The sequence below is a fragment of the Lactuca sativa genome, chromosome 6 (genome assembly GCF_002870075.4).
Source record: "Lactuca sativa cultivar Salinas chromosome 6, Lsat_Salinas_v11, whole genome shotgun sequence".
In the NCBI taxonomy this organism is placed as follows: Eukaryota; Viridiplantae; Streptophyta; class Magnoliopsida; order Asterales; family Asteraceae; genus Lactuca; species Lactuca sativa.
In genome coordinates, this window is record NC_056628.2 from 504,820 (window position 1) to 516,940 (window position 12,121).

General features: G+C 34.4%; 1 protein-coding gene across 1 annotated transcript; it reads left to right on the forward strand.

Moving 5' to 3' along the window:
• The first annotated feature begins 6,246 nt into the window (after positions 1–6,246).
• LOC111880991 (ATP-citrate synthase beta chain protein 2) lies at positions 6,247–10,711 on the forward strand. Its single transcript, XM_023877396.3, has 16 exons — positions 6,247–6,456; positions 7,034–7,142; positions 7,240–7,342; positions 7,528–7,593; positions 7,691–7,814; positions 7,883–8,017; positions 8,100–8,237; positions 8,314–8,469; positions 8,868–8,996; positions 9,075–9,207; positions 9,302–9,429; positions 9,502–9,607; positions 9,712–9,788; positions 9,863–9,933; positions 10,022–10,306; positions 10,467–10,711. The coding sequence occupies exons 2-16, from the start codon at positions 7,043–7,045 to the stop codon at positions 10,540–10,542; spliced, it is 1,827 nt and encodes a 608-aa protein (XP_023733164.1). The 5' UTR covers positions 6,247–6,456; positions 7,034–7,042; the 3' UTR covers positions 10,543–10,711.
• Positions 10,712–12,121: the final 1,410 nt, after the last annotated feature.

Genomic DNA, 12,121 nt, shown 5'->3' on the forward strand with positions numbered 1-12,121 from the left:
TATGAGCTTAGAGAAGAATCATTTACTCTACGGCCTTTTCAATCTTAATTATATACGACTCGTATACGCGAAGCTGTGATTGATGAACCAAATATGACTTCTAATATGAACTTTAGGACGAAGACTACTCAAGACTATGAGTGATTGCGATGCCATGCGAATAAACTTAGGAGCTAAACAAATGCCTTTCCCACTGATCAGGACAAGAGATACAGATAGAACAGAAGTACCTATGTTTTTTCCTTACTTCATGAGTAATCGTACTTTCTTTTGGATTTTTACGACATCCTTCCAGAAGAATTTCCAGGATGAGCTCCTCGACGTCAAAGTCGAGTTCAAAATCGACTTATTTCCAGGGGCTACCCCAGTAGCCAAATCGCCCTATCGTCTAGCACCAATTGAGATGCAATAACTATCCGATCAACTTAATGAACTGATCAGCAAGGGATTTATAAGACCAAGCCTCTCACCATGGGGAGCACCGGCCTTGTTCTTCAAGAAGAAAGACAGATCATTTCGTATGTGCATCGACTACGGAGAGCTCAACAAGCTTACCGTTAAGAATCGTTACACTCTTCCTCTCATAGATGATTTGTTCGACCAACTTCAAGGGCCGAGTTACTTTTCAAAGATAAATCTGAGATCCGAGTATCATCAGTTACGAGTGCTAGAGGAGGATGTCCCGAAGACAGTCTTCCGAACTCGTTACAGACACTATGAATTTTTAGTGATGCCATTCGGATTGACCAATGCGACCGCATTATTCATAGACTTAATGAATAGGGCATGTCGTCCTTACTTGAATCAGTTCATCATTGTATTCATAGACGACATACTTATCTACTCTCTTAGTAAGGAAGAGCATAGTAAGCATCTACGTCAGATCTTGGAACCATTACGATCAGAGAAGCTCTACGCGAAGTTCTCTAAATGCGAGTTTTGGATTCGAAGAGTTGAATTCCTGGGTCACGTTGTTAGTGAAGAGGGAATTCATGTCGACCCTTCCAAAATCAAAGCCATTAAGAACTGGTCAGCACCGAAGACGCCTACAGAAATTCACCAATTTCTAGGCCTTCCTGGCTACTATCGTAGGTTCATTCAGAACTTCTCTCAAATTGCGAAACCTCTTACGACTTTGACCCAGAAGGGCATGGCCCTTGACTAGGAAGAGGAGCAAGAGAAAGCGTTCCAAATGCGGAAGTGAGCCTTATGCACCGCACCGATACTATGCCTCCCAGAAGGAATAGAAGACTTCGTGGTCTACTGCGATGCATCCAATCAAGGGCTTGGTTGTATTTTGATGCAACAAGGTCAGGTCATTGCCTATGCCTTCCGTCAACTTAAGACACTCGAAGCCAACTATACAACACACGATCTGGAGTTAGGGGCAGTGGAAATTGCTCTGAAGGTCTGAAGATCATTCAGGAAATGACAAATAACATCGTTCAGATTCGTGAACGATTGAAAGCCTCTAGAGACCGACAGAAAAGCTACGCTGACAAGAGAAGGAAACTTTTGGAATTCTGGGTGGGAGACCGCGTTCTTTCGAAAGTCACACCTTGGGGTGGGGGGGCTTGATACACTTCGGAAAGCGTGGAAAGCTAAATCCAAGTTATATTGGACCATTCGATATCCTTGCAAGGATCGGCTCGGTAGCATACAAACTTCGACTACCACGGGAACTCAATAACGTACATCCTACCTTTCATGTGTCAAACTTGAAGAAATGTTTGTCCGATGAGACCCTCGTCGTCCCTCTAGACGAAATCGAAATCAACGAGAGTCTCCACTTTTATAGAGGAACCAATTGAGGTCATGGATAGGGAAATTAAAAGAACAAAACAAAGTTGCATACCCATTGTGAAGGTCCGCTAGAATGCAAAGCGGGGACCTGAATATACTTGGGAGCGCGAAGATCAAATGAAACAAAAGTACCCGCATCTCTCTCCCTAATCCACAAATATTTACCTTACATTTAATTTTGGGACGAAATTCCCTCTAACGGGGGGATGATGTGACAACCTGATATTTCGAATCAATGTAATGACCTAAAAACTCCAGAATTGTAATCTCTTTTGATATAATGAAACTATCATCAAAAATAAAATGTTCAAAAGTCTTTACTGGATTCCATAAATGATAGATATCGTGTCAAGGGTTTCAGAAATATAGAGAACACTAAAATCTGAGTTATAACGAAGAAGTTAAGACAAACCTAAGATTCACAGCAAAACCTTCAATACTGTTAAACGTAAAACGCGAAGTTTCAATACAAATTTTTTTAGCCTTAGGTATCTAAATGAAAATTGTAGATATCATTAAACCGTAAACGTACGTGAAAAGCGCGTCCATGTCTGACTTCGTATGAGGAAGTTATGATTTTTCCAAGTTCCGGGTATAGTAGTAGACAACTAAAAACTCGAAATAGAGATCGAGAGACTTTTAGCCGAAACAACCTAAATGAAAATCGAAGAACTCAACAATAGTAGCGCAACGGTAAAAAGTCTGATGAAAACGGACGTCGGATGAAGAAGTTATGGATTTATGACAGATTTTTTGTGTCCCGGCCTGTTAAAAATAATTAATTAAAAATAAATCCAAAATTAGCCGACGAAGTCTAAACAAGAGTTGTAGAGCATATTCTCACCTACGCGTGCATATATAGAACGTCGAAAACGGAGCTCGTATGCGGATGTTACGAATTTTACAAGTTCGAGACATAAAATCCGAGGCTCTCAGGCTGGCCACGATGTGGCACAGATGGTCACAACGTGGGACCATGACTGGTGGGTTTTCAGGCTTGGCAGCAAACGTCTCGTCCATGGAAGGGGGTAGGATCGACTCCACGACGTGGGCAACCCTTTTGCCATGACGTGGGACCTAAAAATTGGGCTATAAATAGAGCTCAAAGGGTTCCGGGTTTCATTGCTCAATTCTCTTCTTTCTCGTGCCGAAACTCTGTGTTTAAACCCTCGAAGCCATCCCGAAGCCCCGGTCTTCACATCCAAGTTCCGAAGGAAGATTTTACACTCTCGAGATTCCTGAGAAATCAACTTTCTCAAGTCGAAGTTCTGCTCGGTTATCGTCTCACCTTCTTCATTCTATAAAGTGAGTTCAAACCCCTATAACTACGTTTTCAAATGTTTTGTAAATGCTTTTATACACTTTTAAAAGGGAGGGGGAATACAAGTACACACACGATTATCCTCGTGTGAAAAACATCAATCTTTTGCTATACTTTTCTTATATAATAAATCATATGTGATTTATAACAATCGTACGGAAACATTCTCACACAACATATCACGATAACACTTGTCTTTTTGGAATGAAACAGGTTGTTATATAAATATCAAACACTTTATTTATATTTTAATTATAAATGTTCAATAATGTTATTACAAATGTTATACTTTACATACAAAGTCGACACTACACTAGGGTTTATCATACGAACGAATCAGACTTTTGGAAAAACTATAATAGGTATAGTTTACTAGATATTCATGAGATTTTACATACTATAAGTACTATATCAAGGAAATACTTTCATATACAAGAACGATTGAACTTTTCATACGTAAATCTATTTGATACTAAGTTTTGTGTGACATTCAACTTCATATACATTCAAGTATGCAGTTAAAGTCATGTATTATATACTATAATCTCTTGTAGGGAGAACGTGATACTTGTGTAAAGATCTATATGAGATTGACAATCCCGCACCTAAACTGTTAGCTACAGTTAGACCAGCAGGTCTGGGGTGACAAACGTCATAACATTCCAACGCCTGAAGAACGTTGTTACATGTAGTCTGGGTCAATAGCATGGTTATAAAACTCATATGGAGTATTAAAAACACATTGATTTACGGGGTTATCAAATGCCTTAGTGATTTTATACATACATAAATCTACTATTCTAGGCATGAAAAACACTATTGCATTACAGTTTTGGAACTTATAAACTACCACACACTTATGGAAAAATATAGAATTTCTAGAAGCAAACATTCAAAACAGTCGGGTCTTGGTAGAAGACTACTTTTATACTAGTAGGAAATATGAGATTTTCTAGGAGTTTTCAAACATCTACAAACAATTTCATTCAAATTTATACAAACATTGACATTAAATAGTTATGAACTCAGCAGTTTAAATGTTGATATACTCTTTCAAATCTACTTGTATTTCTTAGGGATTCAGTAATACAGGTAAACTTCAGCTTTTGGAGAAGTGACGCTAAGGCATCGGTTTAAAACTCATTTTGTTATCGTATTGTAATTTGTTTTGAAACAAGTAACATTCAACAATGTAACTTTTAAATTATATATATGATGGTTGTTTTACTTTCTTTACTATGTATTCAACTGTTACGATACTACATGAAGTCATCCGCCCTCGAAGGATTCCGCTGTTCTGGTTTGGGGGTGTGACAGTAACCTAGCTGGGAGGTTGTAGGCCAAGATAATCCAACCGAGAGGTTGTAGGCCAGGGTAATCCAACCGGGAGGTTGTGGACCCAACATGCAATATGATTATCTATTTGATTGTGTGTGGTACTTTAAGGGAACTCATTAAGCTTTGACTTATAGTTTCAGTTTTATGTTTCAGGTACTTCAGATGACCGTGAGAAATTGAATGCGTGAACGTGCACATCCTCTTGGTTATGATGATACTGATTTGGGACACTCTGATATATGATTTCTATTTTTGAGAAAAATGTTTTGTAAATGTTTGGTTTTGATTTTTGATTTGTCAGAAAACAACGATTACTCACGATTTAAAAAAGAAATTTTTTATCATAATTTTGATGTTACATTTATAAGTAATAATAAAGTTCAATATTAAAAGTCTAATAAAAAAGAATCCATTATCAAAATTATTACTTTCAAATTCAAGCTCTCTAATTTAATAGAATAATACAACATTAGGATAATGAATTAAAAGGGTAATTTATTTTTTGATTTGTACACATTTTATCACTGAGTTTTTTTTTTGTGCACATTTACCCCCTTCAACTTGTAAAACTGTACACATTCCGTCCTTATGACCGACTATTCCATGTTAGCCGGTAAAAATGACATAATAGGGTAATATATTTCTTACTTTGTACACATTTAGTCCTTAATATTTGTATACACATTTAGTCCTTAATATTTTTTTGTTGCAAAATAAGTCATTTTTGTTTTTGTACTCATTCAGTACTTATTAATGATTTCTTTATGTTTTTCTAACGATCCTACGTGGGACAATCATTAATGAGGTGATTGAGACTTTTTATGCTTATGTCCATCGTGAGCTCTACTACTTGGTTGCTTAGGTCATGTGTTCTAAACATCATAACTTATTCATACGATCTTTATATTCATGCGTTTATATTTTAGTCTACTACAACTTTCATTTAGATTACTCCCGTTAAAAAGTAATATACTTTTACTTATGATCTTTATATCCATATGTTTTTTATGAATGCATGTATGAATTTTTTTTTATAAAATCGTAAATAAAAATGTATTACATTTAAATAGGAGTAATCTTAACGAAAGTTGTAGTAGACTCAAAAAACGAACACATTGATATAAAGATCGTTAAAATGTTATATTTTATGAAGAAGTTACGACATTTAGAACACAAGACCTAAGCCAAACAGAAGGCCTACGCAACCAAGCAGTTGAGGTCGCGATGGATATAAGCATCAACAGCCCCAAACACATCATCAATAATTGTCCCACGTAAGATGTCGTGAGAAAAACCTAAAGAAATAATTCATTAGTACTGAATAATACAAAAACAAAAATGACTTATTTTAAAACAAAAATATATTAATAAGTAAATATGTATTAAATATTAAAGACTAAATGCGTGCAAAATGAGAAATATATTACCCTATTAAGTCATTCTTTCTGACTAACCTGGAGTAGCTGGTCATAAGGACTGAATGTGTACAGTTTAACAAATTGAAGTGGTAATGTGGACGAAAAAAAACTCAGTGATCAAATGTATATAAATTAAAAAATATATTACCCTTTTATATATTACCCTTTTAAGTCATTATATTGAGATATTAAAGAAATTAAAGAAATATTTGCCCAAAATCTAATAAAATAATAGTACATTATAGTTATCAAAATCAAACAAAAGTTTGATGAAGCAAAATTGTTTGGAGGTCAATTTTGGCCATCGCACTCCACAAGTGCCAACAACCATACCGCCATCTTCCCCTCTTCACTCAGTAGCATGGTTTCTTTGAAAAAACGGATATACATACAAAAATTATATATGTATAATATTATCTCAAGATATCACAAGAATATACATACTACTTTTTGTCTACTCCATCTCTTCGCTCTATATATACAGCACACCCATTTGTTCTCTCACACACTTCATAGCTCGTCGCCAAAGCCACTCACTCACATTTGACGAGTTTTAACAAATACTTACATACCGAGGTACTTAAATTTCTAATAATGTCTATTTTTATGTTATTTCAGGTGTTTTCGCGTGTTTTATGGTTCGAATTTGTCTCTTGAGTTGTTTAGTGCTTGATCCATCTTATATGATTTACTCGATATTTCCGAGACGTACATGATTTGATATGTTTTTTTTATATAGGAATCCATGATTTTCGGGTTGAGATTTTTCAATTAAGTTCGATTATCAGATCTGATTAGTGGCTGTAATAATAGTTGGTTTTTTTTTATTGAAATTCAAGCTTTCTATGGTAGTTCTTATCCAGAAGATCAGGACTATTTCACTATTTGCATTGATCGTTAGAGATATGATCAATTTTGTGTGGTCTGATTTTATGGTGTTGCCGAATCAGTGTGATTTAAGTTCTACTGATCCCCTTTGTTTGAACTTTGATCATCCTTATCGTTACAAAAGTTGGCTGATTTTGATTTGAGTTCAAAAATCTCCTAATTTTATCAATTACTGAAGGATCGTCATTTGAAATGTCGTTTCACGCTTTCTGTGTTTCCATTTCTCATTTCTGGTCTCAGTCTCATTTACCTTACTTACATACAGGTGACCACCATGGCGACTGGACAAATATTCTCTCGTACAACACAAGCATTGTTCTATAACTACAAACAATTACCAATTCAACGGATGCTTGATTTTGACTTCCTTTGTGGTATATCTAAACTTACCCTATAAACTTTTCTGTATTTCATATTCATACATCTTTAGCTTGCAACTAACATTACTTCAACTTTTTATCAATCTTGAAGGGAGAGAAACACCTTCAGTTGCTGGAATCATCAACCCTGGTGCTGAAGGATTCCAGAAACTATTCTTCGGGCAGGAGGAAATCGCTATTCCAGTGCATTCCACGTATGTTATATATATATATATATATATATATATATATATATATATATATATATATATATATATATATATATATATATATATATATATATATATATATATATATATATATATATATGTTTATGTATTTCCGATTATAACAAGATAAACCTTATCTTTAATACTATAAATTTACATCCATGTTGCAGCATTGAAGCTGCTTGTGCTGCACATCCTACTGCTGATGTATTCATAAACTTTGCATCATTCAGAAGGTTAGTTCTAGTGTACTAGTTGTATCTTATTTCATTAGTGGTTATGAAGCTTTTATTTCTGATTTTGGTAATTAAATACTTTTATAAATTTATACAGTGCTGCTGCTTCTTCCAAACTTGCCCTCAAACAACCTACCATCAGAGTTGTGGCCATTATAGCTGAAGGTGTTCCTGAATCAGACACCAAGGAGTTGATCTCCTATGCAAGGTCAAACAACAAGGTACGAAATTATGATAATACCCTTTAACAACTTTAATCGTAGTTAACCAATGATGGTTGTTCTTGCAGGTTGTTATTGGTCCTGCAACTGTTGGTGGGATTCAAGCTGGAGCTTTCAAGATTGGTGACACCGCTGGAACAATTGATAACATTATTCAATGCAAATTGTATAGACCTGGATGTGTTGGATTTGTCTCAAAATCTGTAAGTATTTTGACTTTAATTGACCATGTATTAGTAATTGTGAGAGATAAGATAATTGTTAAAATAAAATTTTAAATTACAGGGTGGGATGTCTAACGAGTTATACAACACAATTGCACGTGTGACAGATGGAATCTATGAAGGCATTGCTATTGGAGGAGATGTTTTTCCTGGTTCCACCCTTTCTGATCATGTTTTGAGATTCAACAACATTCCACAGGTATATATAGAATTATAAATCTCTCATCTCTCTATTTATTTAATTATTTTTGACATTTTTTTTATATATTTTTCAGATAAAAATGATTGTTGTGCTTGGGGAACTCGGTGGAAGAGATGAATATTCATTAGTTGAAGCACTTAAATCAGGAAAAATCAATAAACCAGTATGCGCTTGGGTCAGTGGAACTTGTGCACGTCTCTTCAAATCAGAAGTTCAATTTGGTCATGCAGTAAGTTTATTATCTTACTTTCTTAAATGCTAAATTATGCAAGAAATAGCAACCTTTCACCAATATAGACAATGGTACTTTACTTTTTAGTTACCCTTAATATCAATATATATACATATCTTTATCCTGTCCATAATAGCAACATACTTGCATTTTCTTTACCAATAATGGGAATATGTAATGTAACAAATAAATAGCAAAAAGTATGTTGCTATTATAATTTATAGGTAAAATAAAGTACACTGCTATTATCGATAAAGAATTCAAGCGTGTTGCTATTGTGGGTAAGAAAGAAAGTACATTACATTTGCTATTTTCTCTTTCTTTAATTTGGAAGGGTAATTTCGTAATTCTGTTGATCATGTTTAATCTTTTACGCTTACCCATTCATTAATCAGGGAGCCAAAAGTGGTGGTGAAATGGAGTCTGCACAAGCTAAAAATGAAGCACTCAAAGATGCCGGAGCAGTTGTCCCCACTTCATTTGAATCATTTGAAGCTTCAATCAAGGAAACATACGAGAAATTGGTAAAAATCCTAATCCTAATCTTTTTTATATTCCCATTTTGCCCTTCACGAACTCAAAAAATTTCGTTGTTTTATTAGGCTGGGGAGGGAAAGATTACCCCTGTTAAGGAAATCACTCCTCCACAAATCCCTGAAGATCTTAACTCAGCAATTAAAAGCGGGAAAGTACGAGCACCTACTCATATCATTTCAACCATTTCTGACGATAGAGGTACAATTTTTTTTTAAATAAAAAATAAATTAAGGGTATAATTCATTTATGAATATTTTATAGAGATTAATTATTTTTTAATTTCAATTTTCAGGTGAGGAGCCATGTTATGCAGGGGTACCAATGTCCACAATTGTTGAAAAGGGAATGGGTATTGGTGATGTTATTTCTCTGTTGTGGTTCAAACGTAGTCTTCCACGCTACTGCACACATTTCATCGAGGTATGTTTATTAAATTTTCAAAAAACCCCCTCGCATTTCTAGAGGTTTGTCACTAATGGACAATTTTCTCAGATTTGCGTGATGTTGTGTGCTGATCACGGTCCGTGTGTCTCTGGTGCTCACAACACAATAGTAACCGCAAGGGCAGGAAAAGATTTAGTATCAAGCCTTGTTTCAGGTAAACTTAATGAATATTATGAAATTTGATTTTTAGGATGTAGGGGTAAAATGGTCATTTTAGAAAAACACATCTTATTATATTTTACAAAACTTTGAGAACAGGTTTGCTAACAATCGGTCCACGTTTTGGTGGTGCGGTTGATGATGCTGCTCGTTACTTCAAGGACGCTTATGACAGGGTGAGTTTAGTTAACTATGGTCAAAGTCAACCGTGTTTGACCTCAAAGGATCCTTAATCTTTTTTTTTCGACAGAAACTTACACCATATGAGTTTGTTGAGAGCATGAAAAAGAAGGGTATTCGTGTACCAGGAATCGGGCACAGGTTTTTTTTTCTTCTTTTACTTTTTAATTAAATTATTTGTGAATGAAAAGTAATTGACATGTTTGGATTGTTTTTTGTGGTTAAAAAGGATAAAGCGAGGTGATAATAGGGATAAAAGAGTGGAATTGCTACAACTATTTGCACGAACGCATTTTCCATCAACAAAATACATGGAATATGCAGTTGAAGTTGAGACTTACACTCTTTCAAAAGCAAACAATTTAGTGATGAATGTTGATGGGGCCATTGGTACCCTTTTCTTGGATCTTCTTGCCGGAAGTGGAATGTTCACAAAACAAGAAATTGATGAAATTGTGAATATTGGTTACCTTAATGGCCTCTTTGTATTGGCCCGTTCAATCGGTCTCATTGGGTAAGTTTGTTATATATATATATATATATATATATATATATATATATATATATATATATATATATATATATATATATATATATATATATATATATATATATATATATATATATATATATATATATCTTCAATGACTAAAATACCCTTTGACTACGTGTAGGCATACGTTTGACCAAAAGAGGTTGAAGCAACCGCTATATAGGCACCCATGGGAGGATGTTCTTTACACCAAGTGATTTGTGTTTGTCATCATTTAGGAAGTGCGCACTTTACTTTGTTCATCAAAAGTGTTTTTTTTTTAATTCAAGTTATGTATGTTATTTGTTGTAATGACCTTTCCTTATGTGCATTGTTTGTTTGTATTTGTCAATGGAAGTTATAGAGAGAATTCTCTATTTATATTCATTAACAAGAGTTCAAAAATTGGCAAGTTATTTTCCCATCTGGATACTCTTGCATATTTGTTATGACCAAATCCTAAAAGATATTGAACGTGATATCGACAAAAATGACCATATCAAAGATTAAAATTATAGGATTTGAGCTCTTTTCCCCCTCTTTACTCATATGTATGGAACATAGCATTCCGTATTGCGGACAATATATAAAGTGGGTATACATTTCATTTGCACCAATCCCTCCTCAAGTATTTTATTTTGGCCCTTACCTTGAATTTTTTGGATTCATTGGGTTTTATTTGAAATTGCAACATCTAATGCTCTTATATCGTAATGTACTTCTGTCATTGATAAGTTGAGTTTTGACGATGTTATTCTGCATTTATTTGGATTTGGCACCCATAATGACCCACATAAAATTTTTTTAACATTAAAGTAACATTTTTTTATTTGTATGCTTGAAATATTACATTTTATTTATCAAACAAGTTACTATTAAGCTGTGTTTAAAATAAGACATTTTGGAGAATCGATTCAGATTTGTCTTCTTCGGATTATGAAAAAGTTCATTGGATTCCATAATAGTATGTAACACCTCATCTTTTTGTCATTGAGACTAGCATGCAATATGGGACATTATTTTCGATAATGTCACGAAATGCCGTTGTGTGGTCCATTCATATAACACATTTGGAACTATGTCCAAAATGGGGTTTACGAAGACCATCAAAACCATGGAGAAACCCATTTCTAAATTGACGGTAAACAATTACATGTTCTAGATATTTTCACAAATGAATTGATGAATAAAACCTTTTTTTGTTTGTACCATTATTGTGTGAAATCCTATTTTTCTTTTTGAGTGATCTTAATGAAGTGTTCTCAGCCTAAGACGTTTCTTCCTAGAAGATCTAGATTATTTTTCTTGATATTTCCTTAATATTCAGCCACTTAAATAATTTCCAAAACATACTTGTTCTTATGGCTACACTGGTCAAACAAGTATTTCTCTCAGATTTTCGGACTTATGTCAAGTTTCAGAAGTTGGTTGAAGCTTAAGCCAACCTTGCAGCTTACTTAAAAGAAGCCTTTCACTATTTATTAACTAGTAGATGATTGTAATTCAACAGGATACCACACAAGAACTTTAGAGTCTCTCTTGACTCAGAAGGAAGAGATCGTTGCCCGGGATCCATCCGATTTCATGTCAATTTTATTTGACATCATTGAATCCCATAAAATATACTTTGATTTATTTATTTTTCTTTGGCACACACTTGCACATAAATCTTTATGTCTGGTTCTAATTCTGAATGATTACTTTTAATTCAGAGAACAGGTCTTCATGGATTGGGTGTTAATTCTGAATGCATTGAAACTGAAACGACGGATTTATTGGGGATAAGGATTCAAATCA

Coding starts and splice junctions, on each gene's coding strand:
- LOC111880991 (XM_023877396.3), top strand. CDS start 7,043: ATGGCGACTGGACAAATATTCTCTCGTACAACACAAGCATTGTTCTAT. Junction 8,018..8,099: donor TTGGATTTGTCTCAAAATCT/GTAAGTATTTTG, acceptor TTTAAATTACAG/GGTGGGATGTCTAACGAGTT. Junction 9,608..9,711: donor AGTATCAAGCCTTGTTTCAG/GTAAACTTAATG, acceptor CTTTGAGAACAG/GTTTGCTAACAATCGGTCCA.